The 18,390-nt window shown below is 46.6% G+C and overlaps 4 protein-coding genes across 4 annotated transcripts; 1 reads left to right on the top strand and 3 right to left on the bottom strand.

Annotated features, from left to right (window-relative positions):
- Positions 1-3,456: 3,456 nt before the first annotated feature.
- Positions 3,457-4,422, bottom strand: N7471_013715 (Zn(II)2Cys6 transcription factor domain-containing protein; the record flags this gene model as incomplete). Its single annotated transcript, XM_057286433.1, has 4 exons — positions 3,457-3,686; positions 3,751-4,234; positions 4,298-4,321; positions 4,378-4,422. 4 exons carry the CDS (start codon positions 4,420-4,422, stop codon positions 3,457-3,459), a joined length of 783 nt encoding a protein of 260 aa, XP_057128912.1.
- Positions 4,423-5,597: 1,175 nt separating this feature from the next.
- On the bottom strand, positions 5,598-7,130 carry N7471_013714 (uncharacterized protein; the record flags this gene model as incomplete). Its single annotated transcript, XM_057286432.1, has 1 exon — positions 5,598-7,130. One exon carries the CDS (start codon positions 7,128-7,130, stop codon positions 5,598-5,600), a length of 1,533 nt encoding a protein of 510 aa, XP_057128911.1.
- A 936-nt stretch (positions 7,131-8,066) lies between these two features.
- Positions 8,067-9,084, bottom strand: N7471_013713 (uncharacterized protein; the record flags this gene model as incomplete). The annotated part of the gene is given in 5 exon segments (XM_057286431.1): positions 8,067-8,343; positions 8,408-8,531; positions 8,589-8,825; positions 8,909-9,052; positions 9,072-9,084. 5 exon segments carry the CDS (start codon positions 9,082-9,084, stop codon positions 8,067-8,069), a joined length of 795 nt encoding a protein of 264 aa, XP_057128910.1.
- A 1,385-nt stretch (positions 9,085-10,469) lies between these two features.
- Positions 10,470-12,640, top strand: N7471_013712 (alpha-keto acid decarboxylase family protein; the record flags this gene model as incomplete). Its single annotated transcript, XM_057286430.1, has 5 exons — positions 10,470-10,566; positions 10,639-10,719; positions 10,795-12,187; positions 12,261-12,471; positions 12,557-12,640. 5 exons carry the CDS (start codon positions 10,470-10,472, stop codon positions 12,638-12,640), a joined length of 1,866 nt encoding a protein of 621 aa, XP_057128909.1.
- Positions 12,641-18,390: the final 5,750 nt, after the last annotated feature.

Here is an 18,390-nt window from a genome sequence, read left to right as displayed (position 1 = left end):
GACAAAACACACAGTGGATGTCGACGACCTCTTCACTCAGGCTACGATTCCAGAGCGTCAAGTCTTGGACACCCGCCCGGATATTAGACCGATGTCAGGATAGCTGGTCGAGCCGGTGAAACGTGCCATGGAACACTGCTGGTCCTTGTACTTACATCACGTCATGGCTGCTGACGTGGAATTTCTCCCTTGAAACAATCGAAACGTCGAAGAATGCACTGTGATGCAGTATGTACCGCTATACCGCTGATCAGTGGGCTGAAAGAGGGATGTCTCATTCTGAATCACTGTTTGCATTCGGTGGGCCGTGCATCTGGACCATGAATTTGCGGAATGGCTAGCTGGCAAATTGCAAGTTGCCTAGGGGCTTTTCGAAGGGCGTGTTGGGTCATGATTGCTTCATGACTGAAGGCTCTGGATACGACATGTGGGATACGTTCTCGCTTAATGTCGTTTTCTCAGGCTCTATTGATACACTGCTAGGAATCATTTAGTGGTTTCCAGGACCTTGAGGCCCAGTTGTAAGGGCAGAGTGACGTATAAAACCCAGTGAACCCAGATGCACCATGTGAGCCCCGCACATCGTATCCCCACTCATTGTGTATGTCCTCGCGCGTGTCCCTGACGAATGTGACTAGAGCTCCCAGGAAACAATCACCGCTTTCCAGGAACAAGATGAGAAGTGTTGGGAACTAGCTAAGTCAAACCTCTTCTGCGCGAGCATGTAATGGCGAAAGAGCAAGATGAAAATCCCACTATGTGCTTTCTGAAACGTATATATATTGTGCTCTCCCTACATGATCACATATACCAGCTCAACAATCTATATCTTCTCCAGCAGATTACATGCAAACCTCGCGATTGACCCGAGACGCTTTTACATTTACTTTTTCATCATGTCCTGGAATCCTGCTCCTCTCCAATGGGTATTGGGCCAAGTATTGGGCGATCCCTTGCACCGTGAGCGGTGCATATGGGTAGGAGATGACGGGAATCACTGTCAAAACACCGTGCCGCTTGACTCCCGGATAAATGGAGTATTGTGCTTTCAGCTGTCCCTGAACCCCCCTTTCGCGTATCCATCAGCACAGAGATTTTCATTGGCTTCAAAGCAGTTATTTTGCTTTGCGAATCAGCTTGACAACATCGAGCCTTTGATTCGTTTGTCTGCTTGGTAGGGGTATCGCAGAGTAAGGGTCCGGGTTGGACCAGCAAGAGCGCTCCCTGGAAAATCACAAAACCCACTTAATTCTTGTCAGCTCGAGGTAATATCTTTGGTTCCAATTTTCAAATGGATTCGGTTTGGTCGGGGTCGAAAGCTGAGTGATTCGTAGAGTAGAATCTGAGGCATACGATTTATCTTCGAGCCACTCCCTAGTCATGTTTGACGAGAAGCAAAGGTTTTCCCGAGTCAGCCCAAGACTGGCAGATTCAAGTCATGAGGAAAAATTGTTTCTACGATCTTGTTCTTACACAATTGACATTGATTTCAAAAACTATCTGCTAGAATTGGCAGACTGGCCATCGAGTTGGAGCAGATAGGGAGAGGATGGGTCGGGCTCAAAGAGAGTATACTTTCTGCGAGGAAGGTGCAGGACAGAAGGTATAGCTTCTAGAACGTTCCATAGGCCAGATAGAGAAAGCAGCAGCTTCCCACTCGACGGAGGACCAATCAATCTCTTGCGAGGGCAACTGAACCGCGGATCAGATCTCTGTTGCCAAAACTCTGTGTGATATTCCAATTACTCTCCTGCCCCAGCTATACCTCCTAAGTAACAAAGACCGCTGTTCCATCGGGCCCTAACGGCCGTCAGGTTTGGGTTTGTGGATCGTGTCTGGAACCTTGCAGATCCTTCCGATTTCTTCTGCGGGACACAAATAGAACCTCCGTGATCTACTGTCCCGTGGGTCGTCCCTGGGATCTGCATCGCGGAACCGTACCTGCGTCTGTCTAAATTCAGGCGCGGTGTTTGATTGGTCCGTTGGGTGCTATTTGTGTCCAGGGCCTCGTCAATGTGACAGTAGCGCTGCAATCTCGCGAGGAATCTCGCGAGGTGGGTGGCGATCACGAGGACCTAGCTTGTGAGCCATGGTAGCGGAAATAACTCATTTTATTGTCCTGGAAACTGGACTCGGGTTTATTCTAGGTTTCCAACAAGGTCTAGAATTTGATTATCTATCAAAGGAAAACAACCGATACCCTGGATTTGGGAGTATGTGCATAGTGTCTGTACCGACAGTTAGCAGAAGTATTAGGGGAGGCAACATCAGTTGGTTGCGAGCAACAAAGAAAAGTACCGTTCGAGTAGCGTGAAACTGGAAATAAGCAGAGGATTGTAGTGGGATCAGTGGGAGGCACGTCCTATGGCCAACAGCCGGTACAATCGAATGTCACTGTCTGCCACAGTCTCCAACCCATTATTGCGGCATCTGTTGAAGCACTTCAACCTTCATGAAAGAAACGGTGAACGTGGCTAGAACGGGCAGATGGAGAGTGCCACCGCGTTGAGCGATTTAATTGCAATTTCAATGATATGTAGAAATCAGATTTTTGCGGCGTTACTTTCTGCTCAACAGGTGATGATAATGGTTCACCACGCTCAACGTACGATTTTGAGAGGAATGAGTCCAGGCTAGACTTGACTCTGTAGGCCACAAAGTCTCCAGACATCAGTTCAACGTCGTTGCGATCGCTTCAACGCCTACCAACGAAGTAATTTTTCTCGCTACCATCTGCGCAATTGGTTCCTTGGTAGAGACGTAGCCAAAAAATTATAAAAGGGTCCAGGTTCCCAGCCGAAAAAAATCAGGACTTCGGTCTTCACACTCCGATGTGTCATGGTGTCCCTCTTTTGCCTGCGGGCTTGGGAGGTTCCGTGACCACGGCTATCGCTGCCACGAGCCCAGCGATGTAAGAATGTGCTCCCTCGCTGCCATGAGCCCCGCGAGTGTAAGAATGTGCTCCCTCGCTGCCCTGAGCCCCGCGAGCGTAAAGATGTGCTCCCTCGTTGCCCTGAGCCCCGCGAGTGTAAAAAGGTGCTTCGCAGGACGAGCTCTGCGTCAACAAATGTGCTTCGTAGGGAATTGCTGCGTTAACAAGGCCTCTAGCGATGTGCAGGCACCTCTTCGCGGTGCTAGGGACCAGTATTCGAGAATTCAAGAGTACTCGAAGAAGCAAAGATCTGCGCAACATCTGATGATGTGTTTCGTATTTCGAAGGGTCATCATTGGAGAAATAAAATGAGCCCTAGATAGATGCAAACCAATTATCAGAATCGTAAATTCAAGATTCAACCTTCGTTATCGGGCGCCGTGTTCCCAACCCTCTTGTCTTCATGGTTTGCGGTCGGCTAGTCTTCCCGCCGCAATAAAATGCATCTGCCATCAGGGCGTAGAGCGAACAAAATGGTGAGTATTTTGGTGCGTCGCGGATATGTTGATGAGCTTTGATGGTCGTTAATGGTCGTTAATGGTCGTTGATGAGCGTTGATGAGCGTTGATGAGCGTTGATGAGTGTTGATGAGCGTTGTTGTAGGCAACAACATTGAAGCAAACAGTGTAGATGATGGATTCGCGAGTCGGTATGCTGTTCCGAAGAAGTGAAAGTCCCATCTGCTTCGATTTTGGGATTGAGATATGTCTAAAGTAATCCACAACGAAAGTTCCAAATCTGTCAGTCCGAATATCTGGAGTTTCATGGTTAGTGTGGTCAATTCCACAACGTATTAAGATAGTTAAATATCGGTGTACCTTTCAATATCCAGGTAAGGAATTCAATAGACGGGCTTCGAGAGGAAACTTCCTCTTGATGATCGTTAAGATTGTCTTGTACCAGTGCTCTCGAATTGTCAGCCAATATCCTTATGACAGATAAGGCTGTCTCGAGCACACTGCGTCTGTCTATAGTGAGACCTGGTAGATGGTATAGTTGATGCTGAATCGTCATTTGCGCATCATAGAAAGGATCATATAGGACCCCGGTTTTGGACCCACGAGGATCATTAAAATTACGACTTGGGACAGAGCGGAGGACTGGTAAGACTTCCTCTGTCGAGTTACCTTCATCAAACCGATGATCAGGTGTTGCTCTTCGTCGGGAACTGCGGGAAGAGCTGCGGGAGTGACCACCCTGAGGGCGAGTGCTCAGACACTTGCGCTTCACAGCCCGCCGACGATTACAGGAGATGCCTGCATCCTGGCAATTGCCACATGGATCGTGCCTGTCGCACCGGACCTGTATATCTGCTCAGCAAATTGCAGATTGAATATATTTTTTTCCCTCAAGGGTTATTATTACCTTACGCGAATGACAGAGGTCACACTACAGTTGCCATTAGTATCGGGTGAAGTTGGATTTGTTTCAGGTGAGGTTCGTACCACTAATTGAGGCCCCTGTCTCTCGACTGAAAGCTCTGTCGACATACTTTTTATTTCGACTGTTTTGAAATGATGAAGTTATCACTCTGTGAGAGTGGAGTAAAATATTGGTGAATCCAGGCCTGGGAGGTACTAAAAATAATAAAGAAGTACACTGAATCAGAAATTTCCTCCCGGGGAGCGAACTGACTCCTGGGCAGAATAGGCAACATTAATGGGTTCCGCAGCGGATCAAAAATCCCTTGGCACCCATATATTGTCCAATAAGTCTGTTACAACTGTCGGAGGCGAATAGTCTGGGGTACTTTAGGGGTAGTACGGAGTACTTAGAATCTCTAGGGAGATAGGTAGGTTTCATAAGAATTAGTACATACATACATGTATGTACTGCATAAGTAGGGGTTTATTATTCTCCGGTTAACCGTCCACATGTACAAGTATGACATAACTAACTATATCGATAGTTAACTAACTAACTAACTATCAATACTGCTCGTATGACATAATACGGCGATCTAATATAAAATCTTCGCATATTTACAGTGAACGATGCATAGTGGAAGGATATCATTTGTAAAAAGACTTCAATTCAGTTACAGTATGTATCGAATCCGATTTTTCAAGTCGGGCGGTAGCTACACGCCATCTTCGGGATTACACGTCACTTGTGCCTCCTGCGAGACTTTTTCTGCAGAATCCCGTCCTTCATGCATGTGAAATCAAGTTTTAAATACCGCATATGAGCCATAAAGCAAGAGGGAGGGGACGGTATATCAGACTGGTGTGCTGATCCATGCCATAAGGCCAATTTACAGTATGCACTACACAGGAAGTGGGGCAAGGGACCAGCAAGTGGAAATGAGAGAGCATCGGTAAACATCTGAAACCAGATGATTAAGGGTTCATTCTAAGAGGCATAGCGAGAACCATGCCGATAGTCGATAGTCTCCGTCTTATTTGAATATGTTTTAGAAATATAGTCAAGCTTCAAAGCTCTCGCAAAGGCAGAATACTATACGCTCAACCGAAAATAATTCATGTGCTATAAGTTCTTGATAGACAAATTGATCTTAAGCTCAACAAAGCACCTTACCAAAAACAATACAAAGCTGATCAGTGGAATTGCCTTTTCCCAATGAATATACTTCACACACTTGTGATCCTTCGCCTTAGCTGGCATGTGACCGAGCCATTTAGATTGAACACTAGCCCTGCAAGGTTCACATCGACAGAAAATTGAACTTTTCGACATTAGATGCAAGACCGGCATACATCTCCTTCCTAACATGCAGAAGGTAGTTGGCTATCTGCTCATCTGTATGATATGTTTGGTTGTAACAGGCCCTGATAGACAATCTATTACCAAAGGTCTGGATTCCAAGATAAATTCGTTCGTCGGTTGGCACCGCAGCCATCCAGAAGTCCCGGATTTTGAAAGAGCCGTAGGTTTTCGGGAAGGCTTTCGAGATATTCCCAATGAAGCTAGGTAGTATTCCCTTGAAATATTCTTGAGATAGTACTGATGCCGATTTCTGCAAATATGGCACCATCGTGATGAGAGCAGCAGACTTTCGATGAGCCAGAGCCTCGTATCCATTTTTAATACGCAAGGCTGTACGTTGAAACTCATCCGACATCGGCACCTGTATGGGCCAAAAGCCAATCCGCAGAGCAGCAGCTCTCGAATTGGCATTGGGAGGCGAGTCGGTACATCTTTCTCGAAAACTGAAAGTAAGAACGGTTGAGTGGACCATACTGTCAGAACTGGGACTAATTCTCTTTCCGGCATGGAGAAGTGCTGCATGCAAGAAAGCAGTAATCCCCAAATTCATTTTTTTGGCTTGATCCAGAAGCTCAGATGTTTCGTTTTCGGAAAACTCGAGAGATTGTGTCTTGCCCGCTCCAGGTGGGTGTTTGTTATAAATGGAAGGAATTTCAAAAGCCTCTCCATCTGCTTGTGGCTGGGGCAACGATGAGATAAGATTCGAAGACCAAGAATCTTCCAAGGCTGTTATTCCCGCAGCGTCAAATGCACCAGAAGCAAGGTTATGAACTTCCGCACCCCAAGGTTCATTCACAGTTTTCCCACCCGAGTTCAAGCGCTGGATCTCAGTAAAGAGATCTTGTAGCAGATTCACAACTGCTTGTCCATCCCCATGCATGTGATCCATGCGGAGAATTAGCTTTTGCTTGCCAGGGAAGTAGTATAGCACAGGCGACTGGGCAGCAGGTGCGATACCGAGGTCTTGACAGCCTTGTACTTCAGTATGCGAATCCCACTCTTTAACGATGAAAGTCTTCGCCAGCCAATTATCAATATCCGCTTGGCTTTTGAGAGGCATGTACCGGAATTCCTTTTGGCCAACTTCAGTGGCAAGAGTAGGATGGAGATAACGTAGTCTGATCCATGCTTTTTTGATCGTCTCCAGATTGGTATTTGCATCGTTATTTAAAGTTTCCATGCCAACGCTGGCCACGATGTCGAGGCTCCGAGATTCTGGTCTGGCCGGGTCATGACAAAAGAATGAAAACATCTGTTCAAAAGAATCAAATGGCCTGATATACTGGCCGTTGTTGACCTCTTTCCATTTGACTGATTTTGAACAAGGTTCCGTGGAGCTTTCACTCTGGCTTGTTGTGACTGGTATTTTTCCAGTAGTGTTTGCAAAAGTTGAAAAACGAGTTGGGATCGCTTTGATAGTAGGAACTTTCTTGAAAATCGCAAAACGCAGTGATCTCAGCAGGACAGACATGGTGTAAAATGGTTGAAAGGAAAGTCGTATCAGATAAATAGAAATATTTATATGTCGAATCCTGCAAGGATCTATCCTCATTGCCATTGAGCAAAAGGTACCGCAAGCACATCTTCTTGCAGAGCTTTCACCACGGTCATGAGACCGAGACCCTAATTTTCTACCAATCCAAAGACAGGAAGCTATCAGGTTTCGTGTTTATCACATTCCATTGCGGCATTTTGGCCTGCCAGCACGCCAACTTGCATGAGACTTGGTAAGCCCAACATGGGTTTGGAAAGTGGCAACGAATCAGCTAGAAGGCATAGAAGAAGATCAGGTTGCTAAAGGGGGTTGGGTTGCTTCAAGTGTGCTACGACATTTACTCGGTGTAACCATGATTATTGTCATGCAAGTTCAACTCAATATAGTAGTGCCGGATAGCACTTGTCCGAACGATAGGCATGTCACTTCCCGTCCTAACCGAAAGGGCACCCAATCGGCACGCTAACTTACATGATACTTGGTAAACCGAACAGCATGAACGCAACAACGGCTACTGGCCACGACAGGCCTCGGTGAGGCTCTAAGTTCGCTTAGGAAGCGGCACACGATACATGTACATAGAGAGATATATATAGTTGTTGTAGCCTGCATATCGTTCGCGAGATTGAAACTCTGGATTGAGGTACAAGTGTGATAATAAAGTAGAACTATCTGAGGGCAGATACCGCTATTTGTAGTGAAGGTTGCTGCCTGCATCCTGCCTACTCCTGTAGCTGCCTATTAGGCAGCTACTTCAACCCGTGATCTGAGATTAAACTCGCAAGGGGTCAGGGTAAATGAATTCTACTACTACTACTACTACTACTACTACTGTATTGACTGAGACTGTTGGTTGTCAAGTGAGCTCTAGGAATGACATTCCATTGCTGTTACCTCCACCTTTCCTCAAAATCATGAAGGTTTCTGCGCAAGAAGCGTTATTGGACGCCAATGGTATGCTGCCCCCTGTTTGACTGCTGCCAACAATTCCAGCAAGAGGTCCCTGCACCTGCTGTCATCTGGAGTCTGTGATTCCTGGAAGGTCTCCGTAGTGCGAAAGATCTCGACGTGCCCCGCCAAATACGTAGTGGTGCAGAGGGGAACAAGGCCAGGAGGAATCTCTCCGATTTCACTGGCCAAAACATCCAAGCCCTGTTGTCTGACGTGTTCCTGTATTTTGCCAAGCCAGCTGGGCAAATCTGTCAGTGCTATTTTTTAAAAAGCTTTGATCATAACAAAGAGCGTTGGCTTACTCGAAGTGAAGTCCTTGAGCCGTAAAGGTCGATCTCGCCACTCGTGCAAACTGTTCTGCTATTTCTCCTCGAAGCACATTTTTCCCGGTGTCGGCGTCCTCCCATTGAAGGTAACCGCCAGGTTCTATACACATCAGTTTGTTTAGTCACATTTACTTGAAATATTTGATTGTCGGCTTACTCAGGAGACCTGCTGCATGTCGTATGAGTCGAGTTGGGTCATTGTTTCTCACGATACAACACCAAAATCGTAGGTGGACCACGTCATATTTGTTAGCGAGATGGTCAGGCACATCTCCAAAGGCATCAAGCTTGTTAAAGGTTATATTCGCCGGCCAAATATCTTGGTGGGGAAATTGCTCCTCAGACAAGTCAAAGCCATCTAGTTGGGCGCTTTGGGGAAGCTGAGATGCTAAATCTAGAAGCCACATTCTGACAAAGCCACGCGAGATCAGTTAGTTCAGAGTTAACGTAAGCAAGGTTAAGATACTAACCCCGTACCTGTGCCAATCTCCGCGATCTTCATCTCTCGAGATCTGGATATCGCAGGATTCAATACATAGCCGTTATATATTCTCCAGAGAAGGTGCTGTGCATCCAGCCTTGGCCAATCAAACAAGTTAACTTCTAGATCCTCGATCGGATCTATAATCGCCGTACGAACCTGATTGAACCATGTAGGTCTCGTCGGAGTAAATAATCGTCTATCATTGTGAAAGGATCGCGGATTGGAATATAGAATTCAATGGGAGGTTGGCCCAACGCGGTGGATGATACTTAATTTACAAAAACCATGCCCGTCCGATGGATTTATATATCCAGACATGGCTTGGGACTCGGCAATAATTTGCAGGATGATCATTACCCGAGATATCGCGAGCATCTGCTAGAGGTCAAAGTTGGAAATCCATGACAGCATTGTAATACCATCTTTGTTGGTTTGCAGGATGATCATCTACTGGTGTCACAATATCTACCCCTCCGAGTAACACGAGCAGCAGTCGTGCCCGAGGCCAGATCCGCTATAGGCCCTATCAAATATTTTCGAGTAGCACAGGGTTTTCAATATCCCCATTTATCGTCCTGATTGGCTGGAATATATATCCGAGATTGACAGTCTTATAGCCGTGCAGAGGTTCGAAGAATCTCATCTCACTGCGACATTAATGACGTCATTGGGTTCTGGTTACACGAAGCAAAAGTACAGACGGCGAAGACGCGTCCTCATTCGGAATCAAAGTGGTACAATATGGTAGATTGGCATACGTACGAATTCAGTTGTCTATCTTGACTGGTATGTTAAAAAGGTGCCTATAAAACCCTAAGAAACAGCGAAGAAAAGGGTGCCCTATATGAAAGCTGAAAACGCTCTGACAGGGGCGACTTTGATCAATTAACAGAGAAAGAGCGAGTTTGCGACTCGGATAAAGTATGCTATATGTGCCGGTACAGTAGCTGTCGCATATTTGCAAACTTTTTCAATCCGCGGACTACGTTTGTATCCAGTAGTTAGCCCATTAGGAAGTCCGCCACAAAATCACATTGCAAATCTCCCGGACTGGCCCTCGTCATTGAATTTGATCAATTGGTTCTCGGTTGGACTTATCTGTAGCCCACGTGGCCTATGTAGCTAATCAAAAGGAGGGAGATAAATTGCTCAGCCTGCAGGCGTCCACAATTGGAACTAACGATATTGCACTGTTGCATCACAATGCTTTTCAGTGGTGGACTTATTTACTTGAGTGTGGCTTCAATAAGGAATTGATCGACGATATACTCGTGGCCCTCTTTGCTGTAGAGATATACGTCCGCTTGGAGTGTAGCTTTGATCCATCGGAAAGCCTCCTGATTGCATCATCTACCTACTATCAAGCAGATCAGTTCACCCCCTTACGTGGTGAGTGAATTTAGGCCGCTTCCCCGCTCAAGCGAGCAACACGACCACTGTGGATCTACCGCTGAGAGGTAACACGTATCTGTGCTCACAGAGCATAAATAGTAGACAGATATCTACTTAGGCGCAGGAAGGAGACCAATCTCCAGCATTGCTTCTTTTCTCAATATGGTGGACTACAGTACCCTAGAAACCATTGATCTCTTTGAGTATCTGTGTATCCGAATCAAGCAGATTGGGATCCGATCCGTTCACGGAGTACCGGGTAAGTGATAGGAGATTCCTAACTTTCCCAAGCAACGTTCCTCTCTTGGCTTAACTCACGACGAGACGACAGGCGACTTCAACTTGGTAGCTTTGGATTACGTGGAGAAGTGTGGCCTACGATGGGTTGGGAACTGCAATGAACTCAATGCTGGTAAGATGGACTTCATAATTCATCCTTTCACTCGGACTCCGGAATTTCTCTAATCATGAACATTGGAATATGCAGGCTACGCAGCGGACGGATATGCGCGTATCAATGGGATTTCTGCGTTGATGACGGTCATGGGAGTTGGAGAGCTGTCCGCATTAAATGCTATAGCTGGATCCTTTGCTGAATATGTCCCTGTGATTCATATTGTTGGCAAGCCCAGCCAGCATGCCCAACGAGAGCAGCTCTGTCTGCATCATACTCTGGGTGATGGTGATTTCACGTCTTTTGAGGAAATGAGCCGCAGGGTCTCTTGTATGACAGCTAGTATCGACTGCCCACAGACAGCGCCTGCCTTGATTGATGAAGCCATCCGAGCATGTTGGGTCCAAAGCCGTCCTGTTTTCATCTTTATTGCCTCTGACATGGTCCGTGTTCCGATAGCACGCCATCTATTAAGCAGCTGTCCACCGCTGGGTCGGACGATGCCTCATGACGACATTCTTCAACATGGACGGTTGGTGGACACTGTGATAAATGAGATTCAGCAGGCGACCAATCCGGTGATATTGGTCGGGGGATATGGAACTTTACATGGCGCCAAAAGAGAGCTTGATGGGTTTCTGAGCTCGGTTGAGCTTCCTATTTTGGCGGCAGCCTCCGGGCTAGGGATTGTGGACGCAAATCTTCCAAACTACACCGGGCTATATGTGGGCTCGTGTTCAAGCCCGAATGTACTTGAGCTGATGCACTCTGTCGACCTGGTCATTGGCATAGGAAACATTCAGTCGGATCTTAGTACCTCGGGATTCAGCGGAAATGTGGACCATACCAGGCTGATTGAGATCGAAAGGACGAAAGCCAAGGTCAAGGGCCACAGTTTCACGAACGTGCACATCAACAATCTCCTGATCGCATTGACAGCGAAGCTCGGTATTAAGCCCGTGGCTGGCTCTGCCTGTGTCGATTATACTCATCAGCACAAACCCCTTATTACCATTCTCCCCAAGACTGATATAAACGTCCCCACTCCGAGGAGAAGCACTGAAAAAAGCGCTCAAAATCAATTCCTAGATTATTTTCGAGATTCAGCAAGATTCTTTCGGGCCTTATGGCTCATACGTCCACAGATGCCCCGACATGTGTCTGAGGCGCACAACCCTATTACACACGATTGGTTCTGGGGTCGCCTAGGGGAATGGCTTCGAGAAGGGGACATCATTCTAACAGAAACAGGCACCGCAAGCTTTGGAATATGGAACACAACCCTTCCCCTTGATGCTATCTTCCTCGCGCAGTACTTGTGGTCGAGCATCGGATACACAATTGGGGCTTGCCAAGGAGCAGCCCTGGCAGCGCGGGATTCCTCTAACCCACAAAGACGTACCATTCTTTTCATTGGCGATGGAAGCCTCCAGTGTGGATGCCAGGAACTAAGTACCATTGTTCGCCACAGCCTTACACCTATCATGTGAGTATGCAAATATTACGAAGGGCATCATTGATGATGAAGATTGGGTTGCTTTTGTATTGATACCTCGCAGTTTTGTCATATGCAACAGTGGATACACCGTCGAGCGCTTGATACATGGCGAACGGCAGGTTTACAACGACATCCAACCATGGGTTCACCGGCTTCTTCCTGCGGCGTTTGGTGCAGCGCCGGGGGCTTATCAGACTCACCGTGTCGAGACAAGAGAGCATCTCCAGGCACTATGGAGCTGCGAGAGCTTCAGCGACTGTTCAGTTCTCCAGGTAAGTGTATAGATCACGATTGTTCAATTTCCCTGGTTCCGTTTCCTTGTTTCTGGTGTATGTAATGTACACTAATAGTGTGCAGCTTATCGAGCTGTGTGTTGCACAGAATAATGCACCATCCAATTTGGTTGCATTAGCTCGGTCACTGAAACAGCGGAATGCGTAACCTCACACCCACCCAATGTCTACAAACATCCGTCTTTCTTTTGTTTCTCCAGATAAAGATAATGTGCCTTTTAGTCATGCCGTTGCACATTCACATAACCAATACATCCGCTCAACCCTGTTCCCCTTCCTCGATCAAGGTAGACATTACCCCCAAGTTCATCATCGCCTGAATATGGTCTGCTGTCTTTCGTCTGTAGAAGGGCCCGCTGATCCTACCTGCCAGCCCACAGCAACGTTAGGCGATGTTAACAATGAACAAGTAGGAGAATTGGGCTTAAACACATTGCCATTTTTCCATGGCAAGGTTCTTGCATCTCCTATTGTTATTCATCAGATTTATTGTCCATACTGAGCCCTAAAGCTATGATAGACCGTGGTTCCAAGGCAGTGTCTCCTGGTGCCCGATAGGGCAACTTTCAGTTCGCTGCTACCAACACTCAAGGCTCTGTGTACGACAGGTGGCATACGTACTTTGTACGTGAAGGTGAAATCGGTCTCCCGGGGGCCATTAAAGCACCTGTGGGAACCATTTGGCAGTTCCCAAGGATTTGAGGTTCCTGTGGTCCAGACATTCTCTAAGCGGGCCTATACAGTTGTCAAGAACTTTATGCTGCTGTGTGATTGATACGCCCCTCTCCGCGAAATGACGGGGTACACTCCTAGCTGACCACGTAATATAGCTGAGGCGACTATATAGAGGCCTCCGCACGTCCAACTTTCACACCTCACCCTCATCTACATTGCGTCTGCCGCCTAGCTCCAATCCGCCGTCTAATCATGCTCTGTATCAATTCTTTGTTACCGAAATTGCCGAGGAGCTAATAAATCACAGCCAAATATCGGACGCCTCCCCAACGAATTTTTGCTGTGGATTGTGGCGCATTTGGACGGCAGTGTGATAGTTGCCCTCGCAAAATCATGCACAAATCTTTATTTTAGACTGCAGTCCAGCAATCTGTTGCACCTGGCCGCCAAAACCGACAACGTTGTTCTTGCAGAGGCCCTACTTCATTCAGTACAAAGCCAACGCCAATGCCTTTTACCAGGGAAAAACTGCTTTTATGAGAGCGCTACAACACTCTTCCGCTGCTGTACGTGAGCTCTTGCTGAATAGTCGAGAGATAGACATCAACATTCAAAACCAAGCACGGGACATCGCCCTGGAGTAGGCCATCCACTACGGAACTTTTTCCACCGTCAAGAGCGTGCTAAAACAACCCAACGCCAGAGTGGACATCAAACACAAGCACAGCCGAACGGCGCTCCACCTAGCGGTCTTTGCAGGTAGAATAGGGTTCGTGCATAAACATCGGATGTCTTCGTATTAAAATGGTCAACTGCACGGCGTCGCTGGCCTAGCGTTCTGATCCTCAGAATTTTTATTTTTTTGCAATTATTGATTTCACAATTAGTATACCTCCAAATCTAGGAGATAAAGATTTGAAGAATGGACATGTTGAAGGGCTCTGGATTTCGGGAGAGTGAATCAAACAGATTGGGAATTAAAAGGGAGTAGTTTTATTGGGGTTGCCTCACGTGACATCTACACCGACATTACTGAGGGCTTCTTCCCTCATACAACTGCCTCACAAGAGTCAGTTGCTTGCCTCTGGTGGTAGCTCGTCATCTCACGCAGTCAAGACTCGATTTTGTGTTTCACGTCAAAAAAAAAGTATAATATGATTTCTTACGTGGTTCCTGATCGTTCCGGCAGGCATATCAGTTTTTCTTCTCCTCACCAAACCTCCTATTTTCAAACGCCTACCATGCCGCAAATCCGCGGTCAAAAAAGCTCAGAAATTAGTTGAGCAGGAAGGCAGAATCCTGCTGGCAATTAAAGCTATTACAAATGGCCGGTTTACCTCCGTTGCTGCTGCTGCTCGCACTTTCGAAGTCCCGCGGTCTACGCTACAAGACCGGATGAAAGAGATTACTAGTTGGTCTGACACAAGGGTTATAGGCCATGAATTTCTCCAATTAGAAGAGGAATCAATCCAGGATTGGTTAATCTCTATGGATCATAGAGGTGCTGCTCTTACAATCGCTATGTTGAGAGATATGGCCAATTTACTACTCAAAAACCGTGGAGGTCATACCCCCCAGACCGTTAGCAAGAATTGGCCAACACAATACATTAAACGATATTCCGAGCTTTCTAGTCGATTCTCTCGTAGATATGACTATAAACGCGCCTTGATGGAAGATCCAAATACCATTATTGAGTGGTTTAAACTTGTTGAGAAAATGATTGCTCAATATGGTATCACTTCGGATGATATCTATAATTTTGACGAATCGGGGTTTGCGATGGGAGTTAGTGCGACGAGGAAAGTTATTACACAGTCATTTTATACCGGTCGGAGGGGCGTTTTACAAGCTGGCAATCGTGAATAGGTGACTGTTATTGAAACAATTTACGCCTCCGGGCGAGCGCTCCCACCATACGTTATCTTTAAAGGCAAAAACTTTATGGTACGATGGTTTAACGACCTTCCAAAACGTTGGACTCTTAACGTTAGTCCAAACGGCTAGACGAGCTATGAAATTGGCGTTGATTAGCTCTAAAAACACTTCATTCCGTATGTGAAAAGTCAGATGAAAGGGAAATATTGTCTTTTAGTCCTTGATGGCCACGATAGTCATCTCACAGCCACATTCGACAAGATTTGCTAGGAAAACAACACTATACCAATATATATGCCTCCGCATACCTCTCATCTTTTGCAGCCTTTGATATTGGTTGTTTTGCTGTGTCAAAGCGCTCTCACGGAAGGCGGGTTGCGGAATACACCCGATTAGGCATCGATTCTATCGAGAAAGATGACTTCCTTGGTATCTTTCTAGCGGCTCGTAACGATTCATTCAAAGAGTCTATCGTTCAAAGCGCCTTCGCAGCTACTAGTTTAGTGCCATTAGACCCCGATCGGGTGCTATTAAAGCTTAACTTTCGCCTTCAATCTCCGCCTCTACAGGATCGACCAGTTTCAAAAGGTTCAACACAGGCAGCAATATCTCTACTGGTATCCCTCAGACGACTAGGCCACCAGAATAACGCAAATCTAGGCTCAGTTCTGGTCTAAATTCAGCTGCTAACAAGACCTCTTCGCCTACAAAACGTGATCTTCAACAGTTTTACAATATGTCGGTTAAGCTAGTTCATGAGCATATCTTGATGCGGGATGAAATCAAGCGTTTACGGGAGGGGAATAGAAAGAAGACAAAAAGAGGGAAAAACCAAAGAAGCAAATACCTACCATAGGTAGTTTAATAGAGCTTCCAGATCCTTCTACCAATGTTGGTGGTGAGGAAGGTGGTAGTGTGAGATATATATCTGATCCTACACCTGCTCTAGAACCCCAGATTGAACCTACACTTCCTGTTTTGGCCCCTATACGTCGGCAAATTACATGTTCTCAATGCGGAGGAAAGGGGCATACTTTTACTAAATGCCCGCAGAAGGTTTAAATTGAATTCAATGGTGTTTTGGTGGTTGAAATGGCGTTTGAAAATTATAAAAAATTTGAAGTTTTGATGGGGTGCCGGAACGCGAGGAAAATCAAAATATTAGGTAATGTCATCTGATTAGTTCGATAGCGTATGCAGACATCATTGGTTCGTTGTTACTCTTTTCTCCGCCCTGGAGTAGCATATCGGGGCGGTCCGAAATCGCGTTGTTGCCCCGCTATTTACTCCGATTAGATGGAGGTAAATTAGTACAAGCATTAACTAGCCTGGTATTTGCTATTCATGATGCCAAGATCCCTGAGTGAAATCAGTTTGGACATACCAAATTAACTCTAGCACACAATCGCGATTTGATCGATATACCAGTGATCCGCACGCCCAGAGGAAAGCTAGATATGTGTGGATAATGATATGGCTCTACAACCTCAAGGAAAAAGTACATGCTCAAGTTAACAGGAAAGTTGCAAGCCCAAAGTTAATCGGTATCAATATCCTATCCGGTTTTATTTGCGTAGTAAATTCGTTCGGTGCCAAGACGATGGACACCTTCTGCATGCCTGCGAAGATGCATCCTTTTCGAGTTATTTCAGCAGTGGCCAGAGTTTCATTTGTGGCTGGGCTGTATGGGACTAGTTGGGGCGACTTAGCTCCCTAGCAACATTATTGCGAAGAGCCACACTGCTCCCTCACTGATCGCACCCAAATATTTCCATATTTCCGATTTTCGTTCCAGTGAAGAGCAGAGGAAAACATGCAGTAGTGTACCTTTACGAACAACAATCCGTCATCTCCAAGTACATTGGACACGAACGTGGTCCGACGACGTCACCTGGCGCCTTTTCAGGTTCAAAAACCATCCCAAGCCTCGGCGATGTCGTCGCGAAATCTTGGGATCATCGCAAAAGTATGAAGTCGGCTGAGACAGTCAGGTCGGTCAAATGAGCCGAGAACTTATATCCTGGCCTCCTTGGTTGGGCAATGAGGCGAACGCCATCACTCCAGGCAAGCAAGACTCTCATTCACCCTTTGCGCCCTTGAGCCGGATTTGAATACCCGCTGCGCAGGTATCCAGAAAGAGTGTAGGGAGAATTCACCAGGATGTGCGGAAGCTCGACAACCGATTGACTTGTGAGGAGACGGATCTACAGGTCGGCGTAGCGGACCAATGGCAGAAATGCCTCATCTCGAGCATAATGGTTGAGGCGAAGGGACAGGCGAGGTGGGGAAAGATCGACTCTACGAACTGTCGTTCGAACTTCTAAGCTATCCACCTTGGGGAAGGCCAAGCCATGAATAATCTCCGTTGAGAGACATGTCTGCACGTCGCTATATCTGTAAGCGATGGAGTCTGTCCTGAGGCCCAGGTTGAGGTACATGACCCGAGTACCCTTTCCGGTCCGCAAGTCCAGGTATATTTGGGATTACCTATTGACGATGATCGATAGAGCGCAATGTCTTTGTGTAACAGACATGTAGCTATTACAGCAAGTCAAGTACATGCAAGGATATGGCAATAGCCTCCTCAATAAACTTACCTATGGCTGGGTGTCCTTTGATATCAGCTTCCAATAGAGAGGCATAGAGACGAAATTAAATTGGGTATAGAAGGGCTCTGACCTGGGTCTCCTCCAAACGACTTCATACTTGGCCTTCTAATCCATAAAACCTGAATTGGGATGCAGATCAATGTTGAGGTTTGTAAGCATGAGGTGCACGATCATGTTGTGAGAAATACTCGGTTTTATACTCCGTAATCTTCTTTATGGGGTAGACGTAGGGTAACGCGGCCTCACATCCTTAGCATGTGTGAAGGTAGCGAGCCTTGCGCGGAAGTAGCGGTCGCCAAAGTAAGAAAAAGATTGACGTTATCCTTGCCTATCATTGCTTGATGGGAATTTTACTTTATAGCAGTGGCGGTAAAGCGGCAGCGTAGTGGGTCAGCACACAGAGGCAACCTGCAGGATGACGAACTGGTCATCTTTTATCCTGCGAGAATTTTCCGAGACCCAACGCCGGCATAACAATCACCATCATCACGTCTCCGTGGGAAGACACTATCGCCCGGGGTAATGGCACACCCCAGCCTTTTCACAGGTTAAAGTGTAATCATTACAGGCCTTTGCCGGTGAGACTCAGAGTTCACCGCAGGAAGTTTGGAGCAATATCGTGGAGACAATCATGTATATAAACATGGTGATAGTCTGCATATCGCCAAAATCGACGGGCCAGGGTAAATGAAACCATCCGTCCATATAATGCCCTATTTGCTGACTAATTCTCCGG

The sequence above is a fragment of the Penicillium samsonianum genome, assembly GCF_028829775.1.
Source record: "Penicillium samsonianum strain IBT 33392 chromosome Unknown utg000010l_segment0_segment0, whole genome shotgun sequence".
NCBI lineage: Eukaryota > Fungi > Ascomycota > Eurotiomycetes > Eurotiales > Aspergillaceae > Penicillium > Penicillium samsonianum.
The sequence above is the reverse complement of the archived record's forward strand: the minus strand, read 5'-3'. Positions and strand labels throughout refer to the sequence as shown.